Below are 25483 nucleotides of genomic sequence, written 5' to 3'. Positions count from 1 at the left end.
GTTTTCATGTCTCTCTGTTTCAGTGTGTGTCTCTCAGCGTAGTTTTGCGTTTCCCTGTCCCAGTGTAGTTGTGTGTTTGCCTCTGTATGTCTCAGTGTAGCTGGGGGCTTGTATCGGTCTCAGCGTGGCTTTGTGTGGCTTTTGGTCTGAATGGAGTTGGGTGTATGTGTGTGGCTGGCTCAGTGTAGCTGTATGTGTTTCTGTCTGAGTGTATCTGTGTGACTGTCTCAGTGTCATGCTTGACTTTCTGCCCGAGTGTAGGCGTGTGTGTGTGTGTGTCAGTGTATCTCTATCTGTTTGTCTCTGGTCTGTGTAGTTTTGTGTTTCTGCCTCTCTCAGCGCAGCTGTGTGTCTGCTCAATGCCGCTTTGGACGGTAGAACCCCAGAGTTCCAAACACCTTGGCAACACGGGTTGGTTGTAACTCTGAACAAAACGTTATGGTTGTTGTTTCAAGCATTTACAACTGAACGCTGACTTAATACAGCTTTGAACCTTTATTATGCAAAGAAAAATGCACCTTTTAACCATCTTAAATTAAATGAAACAAGCACAGAAACAGTTTCCTTCGCTTGTCAAATCTTTTTTGAAACTTTCCCTTTATTTTTGAGTGGTTTACGTTTAACACTGTACTATAGTGTGGTTTTTTTTGGTCTCTGCTGCCTGATTGCACTTCCAGTGCCCAATCAGATGTATTGGTAACTTGTCAGTTTGTATCTCTGGTGTTTATAACACTGATGTTCTACCGTATGTCCATTTATGTCAGTGCAGCTGTTGATGTGTCTGTCTGTCCATCTGTCTGATTCAGTTTAGTTTTCTTCCCTTCTTTCTTTGACTTCTCCCTGCATCTCCTCTGAGTCCAGTCCAGTCCCCTCCCCAGGGCTGGTCTCACCCTCCCTTCACACGACACTGATTGCACTTCTCTTTACTCTGGCACTCCGCTGCTTACTTTGCAGGCAGTGCCCTCAAATCCCACACAGCTCCCTGCACCCTACACTGCCCTCCTTTACTCAGCCCAGGATGGACCTTCTGCCTCTGCTCATCTACCTATTCACAGGTGAGTACTGACCAGCAGGATAGGGAAAAGCTGAAATCCCCCATGCAAGATGTCCACTGTGTACATCTCCAGCAGGGGGATGGAAGCAGCTGGACTATCAGGACAACTGGGTTCTAACCCTGGCTCTGAGAGAGGAGTGGGGTCTAGTGGGTAAGAGCTGGGAGGGGCTGGGAGTCAGGACTCCTGAGTTCTTTCCTTAGGACTGTGCAGAGGGTGCAATGCAGAGCAGCCGTTCCTCTCCCATTGAGCCTCAGCCCTTCTGGCAGCAGGTTTGGGTGGGTAGCTTTGCCCAGGACCCCCAGCAGTGGGGTCAAAGCACTTCCAGACAGACCCCGTCTGCCCAGCTGCTCTGGTGCAGGCTGTGCAGAGATGCTGCTCTCACCCAGCAGTTTCCAGGAGTGGCTGGAGGGGATATCCAGGGGGACCCATCAGGGATCTGTAGGGGGTCTGGCTTGGGGGATTTGGGTGGAGTTAGTTAGGGGATGGATTGGCACTGATTTTAGCTTAACAGACCTGTCCTTCTGCTTCTCTCTCACACTGAACTCCTGTCTCCCAGCCCCACCTGCTCCAACCCACCAGAGCCCACTCCCCTCCCAAGGCTGGGGTGAGAAACCAGGAGTCCTGATTCCCAACCCCACCGGCTCCAACCCGCCGGACCCCACACTCGCTTTAGAAAGGAGTGTCTCTCTCCAAGTTTCCCAATCTGAGTTCTCTAATACAGACAATGGTCCTAGCTCTCCCATCCCCCACCCCTCTAGACTTTTGGTCAGAGACACTTCCACCCCACCCCGTCCTGAAACACCCCTTGCAACTCTCTTGGGACACTCACTTCCTCAGAGCATCACAGCTGTGCTGTCTAGGGTGGAGGAAAGTCATTGTAACTTACCCCCTGCAGTTGCCCTGGGATAGAACCCAGGAGTCCTGATTCCCAGCCCCACCCCTGCTCTAACCAGCAGACCCCTCTCCCCTCCCAGAGCTGGGGGTAGGACCCAAGAGCCCAGCACCACCTCCCCTGGTTCCCCTTCCCCAGCCTCCGCAGCGCCTGACTGGTGCCACTCCCAAGTGGGTTGCACCACAGGATGGGTTGTTTCTCAATTGCGTTGCAGAGCACTGTAGGCATGGGGGCGCCAGTCTGGTACCAGCAGAGTCAGCGCTAGACAGAAGACCGAACAATTGCTTAGAGCCCTGATCAGCTCAAGGGGACCTAGGGTGACCAGATATCCCGATTTTATAGGGTCAGTCCCGATTTTTGGGTCTTGTTTTTATATAGGATCCTATTACCCCCCACCCCGTTCCAATTTTTCACACTTGCGGTCTGGTCATCCTAAGGGGGCTCTCTATTTTGTTTAGCATGTGTTTGTATGTGGGGGGAAATATGCCTGCTGAGGGCCCCGCCTGGAGACATAGCAGCTTGGGACACTCTCTGGAAGCACATACACACCACACACGCTTCCTTCCTCTGGAAAGTCTTGCCAACCCACCCCCCAGACTCCTGGGTTCTACCTCCAGCAATGGGAAAGCAGTAGGGGCTAGTGAAGGAGAGTGGGAGAGGGGATGGGGTGAGCGTCAGGACTCCTGGGTTCTCCCCCTGGCTCTGGGAGGGGAGGGGGTTTCGTGGGTTGTCATGGTTACTTACCAAAAGGCCTCACACTTTGGCTGAGCTCATTGAACATTCTGGGGGCTCTTCACATTCTCCCAGCCCCCTCTCTTTGTGGGACTCCCCCTGAAGCCCCCCACCCCCTGCCAGGGTCACTGTGTGCCCATTACTCACTTTGTCCCCCGGGCTCACCAATCCCCCATAATCTCTTTTCCGCTCCCCTTCTCCCATACAAGAGGACCCCAATCTCCCCCACCTGCCAAGGGTTCTGGGGGCTCCATTTCCCCATCTCCACCCCCATGCCAGGATCAAGTGTGCACCCCCATTGCCCCCTTCTTCCCCCCCACTCTCCATGCCTCCTTCTCTCTCACCATTCTGCATTGATCGGTTGTTCAGGGTGTCACATGCGATGCCGGGATGAGGGATGGCGGAAGGTGTTCTAGACTGAGCTGGATGAAGCTGCAAGCTTTGCTAACCAGATGCCAGGGGGTCTGTGTGTGCCTCATTTCCCTCCTTCCAGTTTTCTGGTTTTCCCCAAACCCTCAGGGCTCTGCCCCCTTGAGACTTGAAACATTCCCTGAAATTTTGGACATGATCAGATGTGACATTCAAAGTGCATCATGCCACAGACAGAAACACAGATACCTGGACTCCAATTCTAGGTATTCCTGTAGGGCTCAGCCAGGGACCAGCACCCCACTGTGCTAGGGGCTGTACAAACACAGAGCAAAGAGATGTTACAGCAGGGTGCGGGGGAGGGACTGGGAGTCAGGACTTCTGGGTTCCATCCACTAATCTGGAAGGTGTATGGGCTTTGGTGGGTTGGAGCAGAGAAGTCTGGGACCCAGTCCCACAGCCTGGAGGGGCTGGTGCCTAAGGTCCCACCACTGGCCCCACTCTGCATAGGGGAAGCTCTAATGGATGGGTGTTTAACCCCTGTAGTGCTGGCACCAAGCCATGGATTCAGCGTGGACGTGGAGGTACCCATCACCTTCCAGGAGGCAGCAGCGGGCTTTGGGCAGAGCGTGGTGCAGTTTGGGAGTGCCAGAGCTGGGGGGTAAGAGCCAAACATGGCCTCAAGGGCCTACATGACTTCTGCTGCTCACCCCTGAGGGGCCTGTCTGGCTGGGCTGCCCTGCCTGGGCCCCCCCAGGGATGATGGGGTGCCCCTGAGCCCCTCTCTTCTCTCTCCCACACAGGCTGATCGTCGGGGCCCCGCTGCAGACGGGAGACGTGAATGAAACTGGCAAAGTCTACAAGTGTGACCCGGGCTCCAGACGCTGCCAGGAGATCCCCATCCAGAGTGGGGCCACCCTCTGCTATGGGGTCCAGTGGGGCAGGCTGTGGGGGGAGGGGACTTGGAGCCAGGACTCCTGAGTTCTATTCCAGTTTCTGGGAGCAGAGTGGGGGCTAGTGGGTTAGAGAGGTGTTGTGGGGGGAGGCTCGGAATCAGAACTTGTTCTGTGTCAAACTCTGGGAAGGAAGTGGGGTCTAGTTGGTTAGAACAATGGGTGCTGGGAATCAGGACTCCTGGGTTCCATTTCCATTCAATTGCAGGGGTATGTACAATGACTTCCTCTCCTCCCCCACCTATCTGGGAAGGAGACTGAGTCAGAAGAGTCATGTGGGGGCGGGGGGTGGGGAATGACTCAGAGAAATGATGGACTAAACATATCCAGCCACAAGATTTCTCAACCTAGTGCTGGTGTATGTCTCTTCTCAGGGCCCCCGGATGCAGTAAACATGTCCCTCGGATTGTCTCTGGCTGCTCGAGACTCCAAACTCCTGGTGGGTACCATATCCAGAGGGGTTGGGGGGTTCTGGAGCGGCTTGTTTATACCAGGGTATCACCCAGAATTAAGTTCAGTCACTTGCCTAGAATTCCACAGATTGGTTCTCCCCGCAACAGTGTTTGTGAGATAGCGTGTCAGCATGGTGATGTCACAGAGTGAGTGATAACCAGGTGACATCACAGCCGCCTGAGCACCTGGGGAGCTACCATCACAAAGGAAGATGTGACTGTGGGATGTGAACGCCTGTGCGCTGTCACAGGGAGGTTGATAACTGGACAACATTTGGAGGGAGGATGGATTGATATTGCAGGAATGGATGAGGTCACCACAGTTACAGCAATTGTGTGATGATGTCATGGTGGGGGTGGTAAGTGGGGGAGGTCACCCTGACTGGAACTGTGCATTTTCAAAATATTATTTATTGGATGTATTATGGTAGTGCCCAAGAGCCCCAGTCACGGACTAGGACCCCTTTGTCCTAGGTCCTGTACAAACACAGAACAACAACACGGTACAAGGGGACTTACAAACTAAGTTTAAGATGAGACAACAGCTAGATACAGGCAGACAGATGGGAGAAGAACAAGGAAACAATGAGATGATATAGGTCGCTGTGATCAGCAGTGGTCTCAGCGCACCAGCGGCCTAATCATTGTTAAGTTTCGTTGTAGGCCTCATGGCAAAGGAGAGCTTGAAGAAGGGTTGTGCAGGAGACAAGGCAGTAGTTTCGTGGCCGTTTCCAGGCAGCTCATCCCAAGTGTGAGGGGTGGCGCGAGAGACTGCACAAAGGGACTGGTTGGAAAATGTATCAGCTGGACGGTGGAGGCCAACAAGAGGGGCCGATCAGAGACACACCTCGACAGCTCAACACAAACAGGGAGATGATAGGTGGGGGTGGGAGAAGCCGATAAGGGCCTAGAAAGGGAAGAGCAGCAGCCCGTGTTTGATGTGATAGAGAAGAGGGAGCCAGGGGAGGGCTGCAAACAGAGGGGTGACGTGGTCACAGCAGCATTCTGAATGGAGATGAATGGGGTGTTGTTGCCATGGCAAGGGGTGAATGGCCTAGGACGTTGTGTAAGGTGGTGGTAGCCAGGTGCCACTAGAATGACTTGTGATGGTGTTGTGAGGGTGACGGTAAGCAAGTGACATCACCATGACTACCGTGACTGTGACGATGTTCTGGAGCAATGGGGGAGACCAGACAGTGCAATGAAATAGCAGGGAGGGTGGTAGACCGGTGACATCACCATGGTGATAGTAACTGCAGAATGACATCACAGGGAGGGTAATGACGGTGAACAGATGTAACAGGGAGAGTGGCAATCCGCTGGGTGATGTTGACATGGCAACAGTGACCACTTACTGCCATAGCAGGGAGCATGGGAACCAGGTGATGTCCCCATGTCTTTCCTGTCTCCTCTCTGGGACTCCGAGTGCTCGGTCCAGGGGTCCTGTCTTCCCCAAGGGGGTCCCCTGCCCTGGCAAGGCCTTTCTTTGCATATCCATGTGGGGGAGCAGGCCCTGGGCTCTCTGCTTCACCCCCAGGGAAATCATCATCTACTGATCCCATCCCTCTCTCATGCCCCAGGTGTGCGGCCCCACGGTGCACCAGGCCTGTGGGGAGAACATGTACGTCAAGGGCTACTGCTTCCTCCTGGACCAGAGCCTCCAGCAGCCCCAACGCATCCCGAACACCCTAGCAGGTGAGGGGCAGCCCCATAGGGAGGAACCAGCACTCAGGGGTCAAGGGGGGGAGGAGAGGACATGGGTCCATGGGTCTGATATGGGTTGGGATACCAGGCTAGGTGGACTCATTGGTTTGATTCAGAATGTCAGTAGGAGCTGGGAGTCAGGACTCCTGGGTTCTGTCCCACCTCTGGGAGGGGGGTGGGGTGTAGTTTTTCCATCCCAGTGCATGTCATGCTCTACACTCAGAACCCCTCAATGGCAGGGACGGGATGATATTGCGAGAGAGGGGCCCATTGGTGTGATCCAGAGTTGCAGGGAGGGGGCAGGATACCAGGTTACATGGACCCATTGGTCTGGTCTAGCTCTTTCTATTGGGTTTTCTCCATGTTTGTGGAGTTGAGTCAGGAGTCAGATGTATTTCTTTCCTGTCCCCATCAGAGTGCCCCCGACGTTTCACAGACATAGTGCTCCTCATCGATGGCTCGGGCAGCATCGAAGCTGAGGACTTTGAAAAGATGAAGACGTTTCTCTCTGAGATCATGAAGCGTTTCCGCAGCATCAACACGCAGGTAACAGACAGAGACTGAACCCTGACTATGTACCCTGCCCCCCACAGTCAGTGCTGATCCCAATGCCCCAGTGCGGCACTAGGGGGCACAGTGTTGCAGGGAGCAGCAATGGATTTTGCATCCAAAGCCAGGAAAAAATTCCTGCAGAACCAGCTACATCCTGGTCGCTTGCCTCAGCCGTTAACTGAGTCTGATTCCTGCTTTTCTTACCCTCCACCCTTGGGGTTGTTTTTCTCTTTTCTCCCCTGTCTCCTGCAGTTCGCCCTTATGCAGTACTCACACAGGTTTAGAGACCACTTCGACTTCTCACAGTACAGGAGGAGCAGCAACCCCAATCGCCTCCTCAGGTCAGTCTGGCAACTCACGGGAGCGACGCACACGGCCAGCGCCATCCAGAAAGTGGTGTAAGTGTTGCCCCTCTCCCCATGCTGACTCCACAGGGAATGGGCTGCAAGGACATGGGAGCTAAGGGACAGGGACTCAGGACTCCTGGGTTCTATCACCAGCTGTGGGAGGGGAGTGGGCACTAGTAGGTTAAAGCAGAGGCAGGCTGAGAGCCAGGACTCTGGGTTCTATTGCCAGCTCTGAGCCTCTGTTGTGTTGTGACTTTAAGCAAGTCACATGCCCACCCTGTGCCTCGGTTTCCCCATCAGTAAAGTGAGGACACCGACACTGACCTCCTTTTGTAAAGGACTTTGAGATCTGCAATGCCAAAGCAGTGGCCGGGTGCTAGGTGTTATTACATATCAATAACCCTTCCATGCATTCTTCACTCCTCCCCCTTTTCCAGGCGGGAGCTGTTCACCTCTGAGAGAGGCGCTCGGGATGAGGCCACCAAGATTCTCATTGTGATCACAGATGGGGAGAAAACTGGAGACCCGCTTTCTTATTCAGACGTCATACCTGAGGCTCAGAGAGCTGGAATCATCCGCTACGCCATCGGGGTGAGCCGCAGCTATGCGGAGAACTAGTATGACTAGAATCTGAGCCCGTGTCCAGGTTCCCATCAGATAAGGGAGAAGAGCTGACCCTGGGTTGTAACTGGTTCATGTGACATTATAGGAGAGCTGGAGCTCTGTTGTTCAGGTTGAGCAGAGCTTTCTCATTAAAGGTTGGGTTTTCTGCCTGCCCTACAGTCCACGTGCTGACTCCAACTGCCATGAAATTTGGAATATCTCATGGGGACGCAGGTTAGGAATAGTGGTCCAAATTTGGGGTCACTTGAACAAGGGGTTCCTGAGATACAGCCCCGCAGTTAAACTGCAAAATCGCCTAGTTCTTTTTTGCATACACCCGAAGCTCAAAAAGTGGCTCTGAACCTCCCCAAACAGATCCCAGTCACTTGACATTTATCTCCACTAATGCACGGCACTCACTACCCCTCTGGGGAAGACGTGTGCAAAAGATTATTAAGCTTAGACACTGAATGCCTAGAATGGCACATGGCAAACTGCTGAGTCAAAGAGATTGAAATGAGCATCAAGATGTAGGGCTTTTTTGAAGCAAGAGGGTGGCTCAAGGTGACAGCAGGTTACCATTCACCGTGAATTGGTCTTGTGTCCTGTGGGTTTGATCCCTATTACTGGCTAATGTTCCTTGCATTCTGCAGTGTCTCCTTTTGGATTTTTTTGCCCTGAGATCAAAATTTCCAGCTGAAAAGCCACATTTGAAAGTGCTCTAAAAGCCACATGAATGCTCTGAATTTGCATGAGAGGTGTGGGGAAGGGAATCAGCGTTGATTAAACAGACGGCCGATGAAAAACAGTAAAGGAAAATGTAATTGTGTCTCCTGAACAATGGAACTGAGTGTGGACAATAGAAGCTGGGTTATTCCATCAATTTCCTTAGTGCAGAGTTAAGATTTCCTAGGGATGCTTCCTGCCCTTCCCGAAAATGGAGAGCAGCTGCACTTAGGCCTCTGAAATCCATGAAATACAGTTAAGGCAAACACCCTCACAATCTTAACTCTGCCCTCTTTGAGCCACACCCCAGCACCCCAGGAACACACACAGGCCCTTATAGATGCTACAGAGCACTGGGCACAGAGCACATGAGCACTAGAGGGCCCGGCCCATCACCTTCCCTTTGCCAAGGCAAAACTCGGCTTTAGAGTCATAGATGCCCAGACCAGAAGGGACTTTTGCTATCATCTAGTCTGAGCTCCTGTGTAGCACAGGCCAGAGAACTGCCCGAAATAATCCCTGCTGGAACCAGAGCAGATCTCTTAGAAAACCAGCCAGTCCTGAGATAAATATTGCCAGGGATGGAGACTCCACCACGGCCTGTGGTGAGCTGCTCCAATGGTTAATTCCCCTCTTGGTTAAACCTGATACCTTCTTTCCAATCTGAATCAGTGTAAGTTCCATTTCCAGCCACGGGACCTAATTCAACCTTTGTCTGCTGCTTATGTTGGGCCCAGTGACTGGGAGGTGCCTGACTCCACCACTGAACCAACTGCACGCAACCCACCCAGACTAGCATGGTGGTCCCATCCCTCCACCCTTTGCCCTGAGGTGTCCCCCAGAGACAGTGCAGCACTCACACCTCACTACGCCGAAATGAGGCAGGCTCGATAACTCCTGGCACGAGGACACCTCTCCTCACGTCACAGAGCCACCTGTGCCAAGCTGCTCCAGCGCCCCCCCTGCTCCCACTCACCAGAGCAGAACATGGCGCTGGCTGAGCCCTGCCTCTTGAGGGCCCAGGAGGGCTCAGGCGGGTGAATGTTGGTCCAGGTCTCCTGGCTGGGACTGATGCCGATGCTCTGGTCTCCCTTGTACCTCTCTCTACGCCGTGAAGGTTGGCAATGCCTTCTTCAAGCCTGCTGCCCAAGAAGAGCTCCAGGAGATCGCCTCTAAGCCCAGCAATGAGCACGTCTTCCGTGTGGATAATTTCGACGCCCTCCAGAGCATCCAGAGCCAGCTGCAGGAGAAAATCTTTGCCATTGAAGGTACCAGAGCTGGGGGAGGGGCTGCATGGCCCTGGGGCTCTAGAAATGGGTTTTCAAGGCCGAGATGGGATGGGGAGCAGCTGGGAAACCAGAGCTCACATAGGCCCCAAATAGTTTCTCTTTCCCCATCCAACATCTATCTACTGAGATATCTCCATAGATCCCTGTACTGCCTTTCTCATCCGGGCAGAGGACTGGCTGGCTCAAGGGATTGAGGAATGGGATACGGGGCCTTCTCTCTAGGGGACGCTAGGTCCAGTCCAGCCTTGAGGTGGGGAGAAGGGCTGGCTCAGGGCATGGGACATGGGGCCTTTACCATCGTCTATGATGGTCTCTCCCGTTTCTGTCTGTCTGTCTCTCCCCCCAGGCACCCAGTCCCAGAACAGCAGCTCCTTCCAGCTGGAGATGTCTCAGGAAGGATTCAGCTCCCTGCTGTCCCCTGTGAGTGATGCGTGGCCCTGGGGCCTGTCCCATGCTGCCGTGCGCTGGGGCCCTGGCAGCGCTTTCAAGCTAAGAACGAGCTGGTTGGCCTAGTGCTTGCAGGGGAGACAACTCTTTACTAACCCAGAGCAGTGCAGGGGGCACCCTCCCCTCCCACCCAGGGTGGGGACTAGGGGGGCTCTATGCTGCAGCTGGGGCCAGTAGAGGCCCAGTAGGGGGTGCTCAGTCCCCTGGCCGTCAGCACTGACCCCAGTGTCCCAGCACGTTGCTAGGCTGGCGCTGTGCTGCAGGTTCTGGCCTCGTCTAGTAATTACATTCTGCGCTGTCTGTTTCCTGTAATCAGTCCCCTTTGCCATGTGTGTCGGTTTAGGACGGGCCTGTGCTGGGAGCGGTGGGAGCCTATGCCTGGTCCGGTGGGATATACCTGTACGGGAGTGGCGGGAAGCCGAGCTTCATCAATGTATCCAGAACCTCCACTGACATGAATGATGCTTACCTCGGTAAGAACAAACACACAGACCTTCCCTTACCCGTTTCAACAGCCCTCGCACCCCACCCCAGAGGTGGCTGCATCTCAGTTCTGGGAAAGTTCTGTGCAGCACTGTTGTACGGCTGTTTCCCATCTCACCTCCCCACGTCTCTCTCTTCCTTTGAGGTTATTCGTCTCAGGTCATCACAGCCAATGGGCAGAGCAGCTACGTGGTCGGGGCCCCTCGCTATCAACACACCGGCAAAGTCATCCTGTTCAGCCAAGATACCAAGGGCAGGGAATGGACACCCAGATCGGAGCTGTCAGGAGAACAGGTATGGGGAGTGTTACTGGTAATATGGAGTGTGGGGGTGAGAGAGAGGGCTGGAGGAAGCCTGTAAGATTTTGACATTGTATAATATTTGTGTTTGGATCAGGGGCGGGCAAACTTTTTGGCCTGAGGGCCACATCGGGTTTTGGAAATTGTATGGAGGGGCGGTTAGAGGAGGGGGTGGTGGCCCGGCCCCCACTCCCTATCCACCCCCCGGGGACTCCTGCCCTATCCAACCCCCTGTTCCCTGATGGCCCCCCCAGGACTCCTGCCCCATCCACCTCCCCCCCACTCTCTGTCCCCTGTGTGAAATGGTCACTCTAAGACAACAGTGTACAATGCCCTGTCCTTGAGGCAGCAACATAAAAAGCTTCTACTGCAAAAAATTTAGACACCAAGTCAGGTTAGGCACCTAAAGGGGTTAGCAGCAGCCAGTCAGAGGTTTTGTGGATCACAGTGTCACCTACGTCTGGGGGTTAGGCACATAAACAGCTTTGTGGATCTGGGCCAGAGAGACTCGGGCAAGGAAAAAAACGTTGCTAGTGAAATTAACAGTGTCTGAAAAGGGTCACTAACAAAGTGAATTTCTCCAAGATCTGTCTATACGTTCCAGCTGAACAGAATTTATAACAGTGGCTCAGTCAGTGAATAAACTTTACTCATGCTAGCACAACCTCTAAAAAGAATTGCACCACAACTAGCATTCAGCATCTCTCCAAGATCTAACTGCTTAAATATTCAAGAACACTTACAGCGATAGCACCACCTGCTGTGCAGCGGGAGGGAGAGTCTAAGAATGGAATGAGTATTGGGACTGAATCCTTAGTCCTATAGGGTGAGAAGGGTCCCAGTGGGAGAAGAAGGAGGAAATGACTAAATTCAAGAGGCGATTTATCTGCCTCTCCAGGTTGGCTCATATTTTGGGGGTACACTGTGCGCTGTGGACCTCGACAGAGATGGGAACACAGACCTGGTTCTAATTGGAGCCCCCATGTACTATACACGTCTGAATGGAGGACGGGTCTATAACTGCCCCATTAACTGGCTGGTAAGAAAGAGGATGGAGCCGGGGGAAGACGGATGGCCTGGGGTGGTTCTTTGTCTGGACTGCCATGGGGTTGTGATGTTGGGACAATTAGCATGACAGTAGTAGGCACAGTGCTCCAGGGAGCAGGGTGGGGGGATCATGAGAGAACGCTCTTCCCTGCCAGTCAGTGCTGGCTCCAATGCCCCAGAGTGGCACCAAGGGGCGCTGTGCAGCAGAGAGAGGGAAAGGGGGTCAGCAGGGGGCACTCTCATGCTGGCTTTCCCCACATGTCTCTTTGGATGGGGCATGCAGAGGATGACACTGATCTGCACCGAGACATTGCAAGGACAGACGGAGCAGGCATTTGGGCGCTTTGGGGCCAGCATGTCTGAAATCGGGGACATCAGCGGGGACGGACAGACGGATGTGGCCATCGGGGCCCCAATGGAGAACAACAATCGTGGAGCCTTGTACATTTTCCATGGGGGAAAGGGAGGCTTCAGTCCCCAGTACAGACAGGTGAGCCCAGCTCCTGCGCAGCGGGGTCATCACAGATCCTGAAAGAGACATCATGGGGCCCCACAGCCCCCTAGTGCCTATTAGACTGTAGCTGCCGCCCCTTCCCCACCCCTCACCCTCCACTGCCCCCTAGTGCCCATTATACAGCACAGCCGCCCCTTCCCAACCCCCACCCTCTGCTGCCTCCTAGTGCCCATTATACAGCACAGCCGCCCCTTCCCCACCCCCCACCCTCTGCTGCCCCCTAGTGCCCATTATACAGCACAGCCGCCCCTTCCCCACCCCTCACCCTCCACTGCCCCCCAGTGCCCATTATACAGCACAGCCGCCCCTTCCCCACCCCTTACTGCTCTCTCTACCCCACAGCGCATAGAGGGGTCGCTGTTTCCCAGCAGGCTGCACTACTTCGGCCAGGCCGTCAGTGGCGGGACAGACCTGACGGGGGATGGACTCCCAGACATTGCGGTGGGAGCACAAGGGCAGATCCTCCTGCTGAAGTGAGTTACTCTGTGTTGTTGCACTGCTCCATGTGGCAGTCACAGACTGTGTGTGTGTGCGTGTGTGTGTGACTTCTGCCCCCTGCTGGAGAATGGCACAATGACAGCTCTGCTGCTCCCTTCTCTGCCCCCCAGCATCTCCTCTAGCAGAGCTGCATGTCCATAACCAGGGCAGGCGCTTCCATTAGGTGACTCTAGGTGGTCGCCTAGGGTGCCAGGATTCGGGGCGGCGGCAAAGAAGGACCTTCTGCTAATGTGCTGCGAAAAACAGCAGCAGGCAATTGAGCAGCTCAATGAACGCCGCTGTCGCCTGGGGCATTTCTGCAGAGGGCCCTTCTTCGGCGGCACGATGGGAGTGGAACCGGAAGCTCCCGCGCAGCCCATGGGGAGCTCACAAAATGCTGCCCCCCGAATTCTGCCGAGGGCGCCAGAAACTCTGTCGCCGCTCCTGTCCATAACTCATCTTCTTGGGGTGCTGTGAGCACACCCAGGCTGGTGGGAGGCTCTGGGGAGGGTGGGGTCTTGGCCCCATTGCAGGGAGCAGCTGGGTGATGGTTCTGTTCCTCCCATGGCAGGTCCCGGCCAGTGCTCAGAGTCAGGGTCTCCATCAGCTTTCAGCCCCCCACGATCCCCACCTCGGCCTTTAACTGCCAGGAGCAGGAGCAGCTCAACACGGAGGCCAGCAGGGCAGAGCTCTGCTTCACCGTCACTAAGAGCACCATGGACAGCCTAGGTCAGACCAAACTCACGCCCTGCTCCCCTCTCCCCTGAGCCAGCCAGTCCCCTACCCTGGGGTTGGATTGGAACCAGCACCCTCTAGGGGGAAAGGCCCCATGTCTCATTCCCCACCCCCCCTGAGCCAGCCAGTGCCCGCTCCTAGAACTGGATTAGAGACAGTGCCCCCTAGAGGGGAAAAAACCCATAATCCATTTCCACCTCCTGAGCCAGCCAATCCCTCTGCCCTATGGCTGGATTGGAGCTGGTGCCCCCTAGAGGGGAAAGGCCCCATATTCTGTATCCTATTAATGATCCTGCTCTCACGTCTCTCTGACCCTCATTTCTCCTCTGTGGTAGGCAATGGGATCTCCAGCAACATCCAGTACAGCCTGTCCCTGGACCCCGGGCGGACGAAGATCCGAGCCGCCTTCGACTCCACCGGCCCCGTCCTGAGCAGGGAGCTGCGGCTCGGCATTGAGAAGAAATGTGAGAAGCATCAGATAAAGTTACCTGTGAGTGTGGGGGGTCCTAACTCCTTCCACTCCTGCTGTGTCTGCCCCTCCAACCCTACCCCTTGCTCCCAAATCACCCAGAGAACAAACCTCTCTATAGATTCCACCTTTGCTCATGGGTCCCTAAGTGTCTCTGTGTCTCCCCAGCTCTGCCCTGAGGACACACTGACCCCCATCACCCTGCGCCTCAACTACACCCTGACCGGGGAGCCCATCGCTGCTGCCGGTCGCCTCAGACCCATCCTGAGTGAGGACTCCGCACTAGTGTCTGTAGGCTCGGTAAGGCCTCTGGGGCCAGGCAATGGTGCTTGTGACTGTCTGCAGAAGTTTTAGTGTGTGTGCCTTTGGATACAGTACCTGTGCAGACTGTATCAATGCTTGCTCTTAATGAGTACGATTATAGTGTGTGTGAGGTTTTAGAGGTTGTGTTGTTGGTGACATTGTTGATTCAGACTGTGGTGATCTTGGTGAAGTTGTTGGCTGAGGTTGTAGTGATTGTGTTCATAACATTGGTTTAAACTGGACTGTAGTGGTTGTGATGGCAGTGTGAGGTGGGGTTATAGTGGTTTTGTTGTGTTTGACATTGCTGGATTCAGACTGATCTTGGTGACTGTGTGAGGCAGGGTTGTAGTGGCTGTGTTGTTGATGCTGATGTTGGTACAGAATATATTTGTGGTGGTGGGGAGATTGTAGTGGTGTCGGTGAGTGTTGGTTGAGGATGTTGTGGCTGTGTTGTAAGTTACACTGTTAGGACTGTACTGGTAGGTGGTTGCGGTTTAGACTGTAATGTTGGCAGAAGTGTAGTCTTAGGTAGAGTGGGTGAGTTATTGTGCTAATGTTGGTTCAGATTGTGTTGATACTAATTGTGGTTGTGGTTGAGACTATAGAGGTGTTGCTGACAGCATCGGTTGTGATTGCAGAGTGTGCCTTGTTGGTAACAGTGTTGTTTCAGACTACATTATTAGTGGTGGTTGATGAGATTGTAATGGTGTTTACAGTGTTGGCTGAGATGGTAGTGGTTATGATGCTGGTAACAGTGTTGCTTAACACTTTATTGGTTGTGGTGGTGATGGCAGAGTTGGTTGTGCGCTTCATGGTGTTGGCAGAGGGTGGTGCAGCTACACTGTTGGTGAGACTGTCAAATCAATATTGGGTCAGGTGGTGGTTGAGGCTGTGAATGCAGTGGTGCCAGGAACAGTGTTGGGGGCAGTTATTGCTAGTGTGATGGTATATCATGGTGATGGTGTTAGTTCAGACTGTACTGGTAGTGGTGGTAACAATTAAGATTGTAGGGTGAATGCCAGTGTTGACTGAGTTTTGCTCCAATTCCCTCACACCCACCATGCTCCCTGATTCCCTCCCCCTCATTCCCGGATCTCTCCCTAGCTCCCGTTTGAGAAGGACTGCGGCAGTGACAAAGTCTGCACTGATGAACTACAAATTTCCTTCAATTTCTCAGGGTAAGTCACCCCCTCTGCCTCCTCCCCCACACTCCATGGTGGGGCCCATTTACTCCATCAGGCCTCATATCATACCAGATTTCCATATGGCTTCTGAGTGGGACCCATTATAAGAAGCTCACAGAGCTGTTAAGACACTGCCCTGAGGAAGCTCACCCCTTTCTCTCCCCCTTAGCTTGAGCACCCTGGTGGTGGGGGTCACCCCTGAACTCAACACCACCGTCTCCATCCGGAACCGTGGTGAGAATTCCTACAGCACCACGGTGCAGTTCTTCTACCCGGCCGCGCTGTCCTACCGCCGGGTCCTGCTGCTCCAGGTACCATCCAGTCCCCCCAGGCACTGCAGACATGCGGGGCAGGACACAGGGAATGGATGTGAGAGATCAGCTGGTGCAGAAAGCAGGGGGCACTGTGCTGCAGGGGGCAGGCAAAGGGCTCGGCAGGGGGTGCTGTGCTGCAGGGGGCAGGCAGGGGGCTTGGCAGGGGGCACTGTGCTGCAGGGGGCAGGTGGGGGCCCAGCAGGGGGGTCTGTGGCCCCATCTCTCACTGGCTGGTCCCCTGTGCTCAGTCTAACAGGAGGGCCGTGGCCGTTAAGTGCAGCTCGGCCGTGGGCTCCAAGGAGCAGACTCAGAGAAACAGCACCTGCCACGTCAACCATCCCATCTTCTGGAGCGGGACTGAGGTAGGGACGGGTCCTGGCCTGTGAACTCCCCAGGGGTGAGCCCAGCTGTGGTCAGAGAGGGGCAGTTCCCTGGGGTCAGCCCAGCCCTTGACAAGAGACGTGCTGGGGAAAGCGCCCGGGGAGCCCGGCGAGTCAGTGCTAACAGAGCCCTGAGGTCACTCCAGGGCTGGGGTCAGGCCCTGCCGGGGCTGCAAACCAAAGGCCAGATCTAGGGGTCTGGAAATCAGGCCTCATTGGGGCAGAGAGGGGAGGGGCTGTTCCCTTCCCCTTTGGAGTCCTTAAAAGAAGTGACTCGGGGGGCGAAGGGGGGAAGTGAATGTGGCTCAGTAAAAGACAAAGGGGAAGGAGCCAGTGTCATTGTCATGGCTGCCCCCATGCCCGTCCCCTCAGACCCAGCGTGGCACCACTGGGCCTTTGTCATCCTGATCCTGAGAGGTGTCCTGCCCCTGCCCCCGCAGTCTCTGGCAGTTCCCCAGGCCCTGAGTCTCATCCCCCTCTGTTTTCCAGGCCATCTTCATCGCCACCTTCGACGTCTCCTCTGAGGCCGACCTGGGGGACAGGCTGCAGATCATGGCCAATGCCAGCAGGTGAGGGGGCTGTGCAGGACCAGCGGGCAGGGTGGTGGCATTGGTAGGGAGCAGGACAATGCAGAGGCCTGTGGTGCAGCCTCCCTGCACAATTATCTGCCTGCGTCGTCTCACATCTCTCCCCTTTGCCCTCCCCTCCCCCCAGTGACAATGGAGGCCCCATCACTGAGCGCATGATTCACCGGGCGGAGCTGCCAGTCAAGTACGGCATCTTCATCATCCTCACCAGGTAGGTCAGTGTGGAGATGGAGGGGAGAGCGCCCCCTGCTGGGTCCCCTGTTCCCTGCAGCACAGCGCCCTGTAGCGCCGCACGGGGTCATAGGTGCCAGCACTGATTGCAAGGGGTCAGCGCCCCCTACTGAGCCCTTCCCTGTAGCACAGCGCCCCCTTCTGGACATGACACCCCAGCACCACTCTCCAGCCCCATCCATCACACTCCCGTCTCTCTCATTCTTTCCATCGTTTTCCTCCCCCAGCCTTGAGGAGTCGACCAAGTACGTCAACTTCTCCTCCAAGGAGGCAGGGACAAGTGTGCCAGTGACACATCGGTACGAGGTGAGGCCGGCGGTGCAGAGTGTGAGGGGGGAGATGGGACAAGAGGGGGGGAGTAAAACTGGTTGAATGGGATCTAGTGGATTAAAGCACGGATGGGTGGGCAGGGACCCAGGACTCCTGGGTTCTATCCCCAGATCTGGCAGGGAAGTGGGCTCTGAGGGTTAGAGCGGGGGCTGGGGATCAGAGCTCCTGGGTTCTCTTCCTGCAGTGCCCTATGGAGAGTCTGTTTCTTTCAGGTCAAGAACCTGCGGCAGCGAAGCGTCCCCATCTCGGTCACGTTCCAGTTCCCCGTGGAGCTGAGCGGGGTCCGGGTGTGGGACGCCTCTGAGGTCGTCCCCTCCAAGGTACCTGCCTCTCCCTGCCCTTGTGTGCATGTGAGATGGGCCCAGTGACGCCTTCTCTGCCCTACAGCGCCCCCTGCTGTGACAGGCTGCTTACAGGGGAAACACACCATGTCCCCACCCCCTAAACCAGCCAGTCCCCTGTCCTAGGGCCAGATTGGTGCTGGTGTCCTCCAGAGGGGAAAGGCCCCATGTCCCCTTCCCACCCCCATTTACACCGTGTCTCTCCCTCCCCAGCCCCAGCTGGCCCAGTGCAACAGTGAGGCTGAAACGCCTGGTTCGAAGGACTTTGTGAAGCAGATGAGCGAGCGCCCCCTGCTGGTGAATACAGGCTGGTGTGGATCCCAGCAGCCCCTTCCCCTCCTCACTAACACAGACAGCAAGTGGGGGGCTGGGCTGGGTGAGGGACCCCTGCTATAAACAGACCCAGAGCCTCATGGTCATGCTGGGCTCCTACACACCCGCTGCCTCACCCAGCGATATCCTTCCACCCCCAGGACTGCTCCGTGGCCACCTGTAAGAAGATCCGGTGCAGAATCGCCTCCCTGGAAATGCAGCAGCCACTGGAGTTTGTGATCAAAGGGAACATCAGCTTCCAGTGGGTCTCCCAGGTATGATAGCTGCCTCTGCCTCCTGGCACCAGATGAGAGATCCCCCTGCCCCCCTGTGAACAACTCTTCATCCCCTCCCCAGAGGTGGCTGCATCTCAGTGCTGGGCAAGGTATTGCCCTAGTGTGAACAGCCTGTAAATTGCTCTGGGTCCCTCTGGGATGACGTTCCAGGCTGGTTTGTGTCATTTCTGGTCAGGGATGGTAAATTTCTCTCTTCTAAGCTACAAAGAGTCTTCTGGCACCTTATAGACTAACAGACATTTTGGAGCATGAGCTTTCGTGCGTGAATACCCACTTTGTCGGATGCATGTAGTGGAAATTTCCAGGGGCAGGTATATATATGCAAGCAGGAATCAGGCTGAAGATAACGAGGTCAGTTCAATCAGGGAGGGTGAGACCCTCTTCTAGCAGTTGAGGTGTGAACGCCAAGGGAGGAGAAACTGCTTTTGTAGTTGGCTAGCCAGTCACAGTCTTTGTTTAATCCTGAGCTGATGGTGTCAAATTTGCAGATGAACTGAAGCTCAACAGTTTCTCTTTGAAGTCTGGTCCTGAAGTTTTTTTGCTGCAGGATGGCCACCTTAAGGTCTGCTATAGTGTGGCCAGGGAGGTTGAAGTGTTCTCCTACAGGTTTTTGTATATTGCCATTCCTAATATCTGACTTGTGTCCACTTATCCTTTTCCGTAGAGACTGTCCAGTTTGGCCGATGTACATAGCAGGGGGCATTGCTGGCACATGGTGGTGTATATTACATTGGTGGACGTGCAGGTGAATGAACCGGTGATGATGTGGCTAATCTGGTTAGGTCCTGTGATGGTGTCACTGGTGTAAATATGTGGGCAGAGTTGGCATCGAGGTTTGTTGCATGGATTGGTTCCTGAGTTAGAGTTACTATGGTGCGGTGTGTGGTTGCTGGTGAGAATATGCTTAAGATTGGTGGGTTGTCTGTGGGTGAGGACTGGCCTGCCTCCCAAGGCCTGTGAAAGCGAGGGATCATTGTCCAGGATGGTTTGTAGATCCTTGATGATGCTTTGGAGAGGTTTTAGCTGAGGACTGTAGGTGGTGGCCAGTGGAGTTCTGTTAGTTTCTTTCTTGGGCATGTCTTGCAGCAGAAGACTTCTGGGTACACCATCATGTGCCAGCAATGCCCCTCCGCTATGTACATCGGCCAAACTGGACAATCCCTACGTAAAAGGGTGAATGGACACAAGTGGGTATTCACCCACGAAAGCTCATGCTCCAATACGTCTGTTAGTCTATAAGGTGCCACAGGACTCTTTGTCGCTTTTTACAGATCCAGACTAACACGACTACCCCTCTGATGCTTCTCTGTTCCAGACTCAGCAGCAGAAAGTGAGTCTGGTGAGCGAGGCCCGGATTGAATACGAGGAGAAGAAATACACCCAGAAGGAGGGATTCGTCCAGCGCCAGGTACCAGAGTGTCTGCGACCGGGATAGAGAGATCATTGGCCAGTGGTTAGAGCTGGGAACCAGGACACCTGGGTCCTGTCCCTGCTCTGGGGGGAGACTGAGGTCCAGTGGGTTAGAAGAGGATGGTGGATGGTGCCAGGACTCCTGTGTTCTCTCCCTGGCTCTGGTGGGGAGTGAGACCAAGTGGATACAATGGGCGTGGCTGGATGCTAGGACACCTGGGTCCCCATCTCACAGCTCCTCTCCCGCAGGTGCAGACGGTGGTGGAGCGCTCCGAGGTCTATAACTACCTGCCCATCATCGTGGGCAGCAGCGTAGGGGGCCTAGTCCTGCTGGCTCTCATCACTGCAGCCCTCTACAAGGTGAGTGGGGCAGGGCTCTAAACCCTCCCCCACAGCCCATCATCCTGGGCGTGGGGCCTGTGGCTTTGCCAGCTGGTGGGGGAGGGGAGAGGGTATTTACTTTGAGGGGTTCCACACCCCATCCCCCCACCAGGCTTGAGTCCATCTGTTTCTGTCTCTGGCTGGCTCTCACCGTCTCTCCCCTCTGTCTCCTTCCAGTTCGGCTTCTTCAAGCGCCAGTACAAGCAGAGGATGGAGGGTGATGGGGCCGAGCCAGCCCAGAGCGATGCGTCCTCTCCCCCCGATGCCCCCAAACAATAGCCCCACCCACATCCCCTCCCCATGGGCTGCTCCAGATCCACACACCAACGTGGCAATCTGGACTTGGAACATCCCTTCAGAGCATCCATGGGGGGCTGGGACCAGGATTCCTGGATTCTATCCCCAGTGGTGGGAGGGGAGTGGGGTCTAATGGGTTACGGCGGGGGGGGGGGAGCAGGAAGCAGGACTTCTGGGTTCTCTCCCAGCAGTAGGAGGTGAGTGGGGTTAGAGCAGGGGGATGGGAGCCAGGACTCCTGGGTTCTCTCCCAGCAGCAAGAGGGGAGTGAGGTCTAGTACATTAGAGTGGGAGGGGCTGAGTATTTCTCCACCTCAGTTTCCCCACTTGTAACCTGGGGATAACTATCCTGCCATTTTCTATTTATACTGGGAGCCGTTTGGCGCACGGCTTGACTCTCACTGTGAAGGTGGCGCTCCCAGAGTCATGGGGCCCCTTGCTCTCAGCTGGGCTCTGTGCAGCACCAGGGTCCCCGTCTCAGTTAGGGCCTCGAGCTGCTGCTGGGTAACATCTAATAAAGCCAAGTTCTCGGAGTCGTTTGCCTGCCTTGCCTGAGTTCTCGGGTCATTTCAAACCGTCTCCAAATACAGCGTGTGCATTTGTGGGCAGGAAAGGGGGATGGGATGTGGTTCCGGGCCAGGCTTTCAGGCCATGCGAGGGGATGAAATCATTTGCACAACTCATTGTCACGGGGCGCTCTGCTCGCCGCCTGACGATGCCTCCTCCTGGCCACTCTGGGGATTACCTCTGCCTGGCCGACGCCCCTTCCAGTGGTTGCATCCTGTTACTCTCTGGAACTATCAGTCTGTGGCCCCTCTCTCGCTGGCTGCTACCTCTTCATGACTTGCCCCTCTGGCCAGCTCCCTAGGCGGGTTCCTCTGCTGGGGTGGGATACTTTCCAAATCTCTCCAGAGAAACCACACTCAACTGTCCTCACACCCTCTGCCCTGACCCTGTCCCTCCTGCCATGACCCAGACAGCCTACTAGCTGGCCCCTCCTGGCAGTACCCCCGGCAGGGGAACCCAGACCTGCCCTCTTCTCTGGGTTCCACCCCAGGGCCCTTTACCAAGCAGTCAAGGTCTGCATCTTCCCTAACCTCACTGCTCTCACCCCTGGACCACTCCCCTCATCCTAGTCAGCTCCCTCTCTCCTAGGTCTCATGGATTCCTGCCCTTCCTTTCCTCTCCCTTCCCTGCCACAACTCACCCTGCAGCCCTCTCTCTGGTACCACTCTCTTGGCTTGATGTAAACCCTGCCCTGGTCCCTCACAAATGAGCTTGCATCCAATTAGCAACCGCCTCATAGCCTAAATCTCTCCCCTGTTTGCCGCTTAATTAGGTCTGCCTAGCCTAATTCAACCCGCTCAGGGCTGGTGTGGGGAGTAAGTCCCTTCACCCTGATTGAAAAGGACAAAATAAATTGCCTCCCCAGCAAATTTACCCTGTGGAACTCCATGTCACATGAGGTGAAGAGGCCAAGTTCTGTGGCTAGAGAGAATGAGAGGTTGATATGGACCCCGAGCTGTGTGAGGTCAGTTCTTAGGAGCTGCAAGCTCTAGCAGAAAGTGATGGCAGCTAGTGATCAGTTTGGTCGTCTTATCGAAAGGAAGATTGAGAGGTGACTTGATTGCAGTGTTAGGAGAAAATCTCACGTTCTAAAGAGCTCTGGCCCTGGGCTCACCCCCCCCCCACGTTGCCTCTGACTCCACTCCAGCTCCCAGCTGCGCAGCCAGACCCCAGGCTCCAGCCACGGGCGCACCCCTCACCATTGCCCCGACCGCCGCTGCTTGCTTCAGCCCTCCACCCAGCCCCCGCATCCTCCCTGCCCCCCCTCCACTTCCCCATCTAGGGCTTAATTTGTCCCCTAGCTTGCCGGGACTGAGTAAGTCTGCTGTGAAAAGTGATATTAACACATATACAGCTATCAGATTTCACAGTAGCAGACTTACTAGCTAGCAAGTCTGAAAAAAATATCTACCCAAAAAGCAAAACTTGGAAAGCACATTATTTGTGATTCTATTCTGTTTAGGTCCAGTAAAGAATAGAGACAACTGTACTTTATTTTTATTATTGATTCTGCAAAAAATATAAATAAATTACAGTGATTTGGACATGGGTATGCACATATTAATTTGTTTTTCCTAAAGTTAATGAAGTATTTTAGGAAAAACTGTCAGAGCGGCCAGCAGCAAGAGTTGATGGCTGCACTCTGAGGCCACCAAAACATTTGATGCGAGAACCCCTGATCTAGTCTGATCTCCTACCTAACACGGACCATATGGCTGCCCTGAATTCATCCTGGTTTGAAGCAGAGCAGTGGATCTTTCAGAAAAGAGCACCCAATTGTGAGTTACAGATCGCCAGTGATGGAGAATTCACCGTGGACCTTAGTAAATTGTTCCAAAAGTTATTTACCCTCCCTGTTAAGAATGTTACACCCTATCATAGAATCAAAGAAGATTAGGGTTGGAAGGGACCTCAGGAGGTCATCTAGTCCAACCCCCTGCTCAGAGCAGGACCGACCCCCAACTAAATCATCCCAGCCAGGGCTTTGTCAAGCCTGACCTTAAAAACCTCTACGGATGGAGATTCCACCACCACCCTAAGCAACCCATTCCAGTGCTTCACCACCCTCCTAGTGAAATAGTGTTTCCTAATACCCAACCTAGACCTCCCCCACTGCAACTTGAGACCACTGCTCCTTGTTCTGTCATCTGCCATCACTGAGAACAGCTGAGCTCCAGCCTCTTTGGAACCCCTCTTCAGGTAGTTGAAGACTGCTATCAAATCCCCACTCACTCTTCTCTTCTGCAGACTCAATAACCCCAGTTCCCTCAGCCTCTCCTCATAAGTCATGTCCTCCAGCCCCCTAATCATTTTTGTTGCTCTTCGCTGGACTATCTCCAGTTTGTCCACATCCTTTCTGTAGTGGGGGCCCAAAACTGGACACAATACTCCAGATATGGCTTCACCACTGCCGAATGGAGAGGAATAATCACTTCCCTCGATCTGCTCTGACTAATACAGCCCAAAATGCCGTTAGCGTTCTTGGCAACAAGGGCACACTGCTGGCTGATATCCAGCTTCTCAACCACTGTAATCCCCAGGTCCTTTTCTGCAGAACTGCTGCTTAGCCAGTCGGTCCCCAGCTTGTAGCGGTGCATGGGTTTCTTCCTTCCTAAGTGCAGGAATCTGCACTTGTCCTTGTTGAACCTCATCAGGTTTCTTTTGGCCCAATTTGTCTAGGTCACTCTGGACCCTATCCCTACCCGCCAACTTATCTACCTCTCCCCGCAGCTTAGTGTCATCCATGTACTTTCTGTGGGTGGAATCCATCCCATCATCCACATCATTAATGAAGATGTTGAACAAAACCGGCCCTGCAGCACTCCAGTTATTTCCAGTCTGAATTGGGCTAGCTTCAACTTCCTGCCGCTGGCTCTTGTTAGAACTTTCTCTGCTAGACTGAAGAGCCCCTGTTATGAAATTTCAGTTCCCTATGGATTAAGTCCCCCCTTAATTTGTTCTTTGTTAAACTAAATACATTGAGCTCCTTGAGTCCATCACACGGGATTCCAGCAAGTGTTACACCAAGGCCAAATGCAGAGGTACAATAACCTCTCCGCTCCTACTCACGATTCCCGTTTATCCATCATGCCCTGCCATTCTTTTCTTCAGGGGCTGGGCCCCGTGTCTGAAACCAGTGACATCAAACAGCCTTGTCAAAACAGAGATGTCTCGCGTAGGCGCCAACTCCGTGGGTGCTCCACGGAAGAAAATTAGCAGGTGCTTGCGCCCACCGGCAGGCAGCTCCCTCCCTTCCCCCCAGCACCTCCTGTCTGCTGGTGGACCCACTGATCAACTCCTCCCCCTCCCTCCCAGCGCCTCTTGCCTGCTGCAATCAGCTATTCTGCGGCATGCAGGAGGCACTAGGTGGGAGACGGAGGAGTGGGGATGGGGCACGCTCGGGGAAGGGGGCGACACTGGGCAGGAAGAGGTGGGGTGGGGGCTTGGGAGAAGGGATGGGGCGAGTGTGGGGCAAGGGGTGGGGCAGGAGTCGGAAGAGGCAGGGAAGGGGTCCGGCAGGGGTGGGAGAAGGGCTCGGGCGGAATAGGGACTTGGAGGGAAGGGGTCAGGTGGGGGTGTGGCCTGGGGCAGAGCGGGAGGTTGAGCACCCCTGGGGCCCGGAGGAAGCTGGCGCCTCTGCTGTCACAAATCCACAGGCCCGGTGCTCTCACACGGCTCTGGAACAGTCCCTGGGAGGAGCCCTTCGCATGTCAGCCTCCTTTGGGTCACACTCTCTCACTGGGGTCAGCCATTTGGCTTCACCACCTCCTGGGACTGAACCAGGGGGCCTTCAGCACCCCTGCTACGCACCGTGGGCTTCCTGCAGCGAGTCTGCCTGAGTTGGACACCTGAGACAAACTTTTAGCCCCAAACAGAGCAATGCAGTGACCCCCACCGTCAGCTTCCGCAGTGACTCTCAGCCAGCACTGCAAAAGCAACAGGGTTATTAGATGTCTGGAACACAGCATAGAAACTCCATGGTTAGCACAGAGAGCAGAAATTTACAGCACAGTCCATCTTGATCAGCCCAGAGCCCTTTGACCCCTCTTTTGTCCCAGTTCAGGGAGCCTCCTGCTTCCAGCAGTCCACACTGAACAACTCCCCACCGGGTCTCTCCTCAGTCCTTTGTTCAGTCCTCAGTCCCCAGAACTGGCTCCCCAGCACAGAAACCGTTGCGCTGTCTCCCCACAGGGCCAGAGGGGCACATTGGCAGGGTGCCAAGTGTAGGGTGGGCAGATGTTGGGGGGCTGCCCAGGCTGCCCCCGCCCTGGGGACACACGGAGGCAGACTCCAGGGCAGGGGAGCTGATTGGCAAAGGATTGGGTGGATATGACTGGGGGCAGCTCTCCTTGGCATTGCCTGAGCTGGGCACACACAGAGAGATTCGTTCCCCAGGCAACCTACCGG

General features: G+C 54.8%; 1 protein-coding gene across 2 annotated transcripts; it reads left to right on the top strand.

The window, feature by feature from the left end:
• Positions 1–954: 954 nt before the first annotated feature.
• On the top strand, positions 955–20653 carry LOC115651388 (integrin alpha-X-like). Of its 2 annotated transcripts, XM_030562315.1 has the most exons (30): positions 955–1055; positions 3595–3709; positions 3852–3955; positions 4376–4440; positions 6034–6148; positions 6573–6703; positions 6962–7107; positions 7494–7647; positions 9503–9653; positions 10021–10094; positions 10465–10594; positions 10750–10898; positions 11802–11942; positions 12234–12440; positions 12807–12937; positions 13513–13670; positions 14012–14166; positions 14314–14445; positions 15553–15626; positions 15802–15943; positions 16195–16308; positions 16816–16895; positions 17041–17124; positions 17372–17450; positions 17687–17794; positions 18029–18112; positions 18289–18402; positions 19739–19831; positions 20083–20193; positions 20392–20653. In XM_030562315.1, exons 1-30 carry the CDS (start codon positions 1019–1021, stop codon positions 20491–20493), a joined length of 3480 nt encoding a protein of 1159 aa, XP_030418175.1. In that variant the 5' UTR covers positions 955–1018; the 3' UTR covers positions 20494–20653. The 2 variants fall into 2 exon arrangements, 1 of the variants encoding a protein (XP_030418175.1); XR_004000346.1 differs by lacking the exon at positions 20392–20653 and having other exon boundaries at positions 19695–19831; positions 20083–20173.
• The last annotated feature ends 4830 nt before the right edge of the window (positions 20654–25483 follow it).

Source organism: Gopherus evgoodei, chromosome 4, assembly GCF_007399415.2.
Source record: "Gopherus evgoodei ecotype Sinaloan lineage chromosome 4, rGopEvg1_v1.p, whole genome shotgun sequence".
NCBI classification, from domain to species: Eukaryota; Metazoa; Chordata; order Testudines; family Testudinidae; genus Gopherus; species Gopherus evgoodei.
This window is presented reverse-complemented; position numbering and strand designations above follow the sequence as displayed.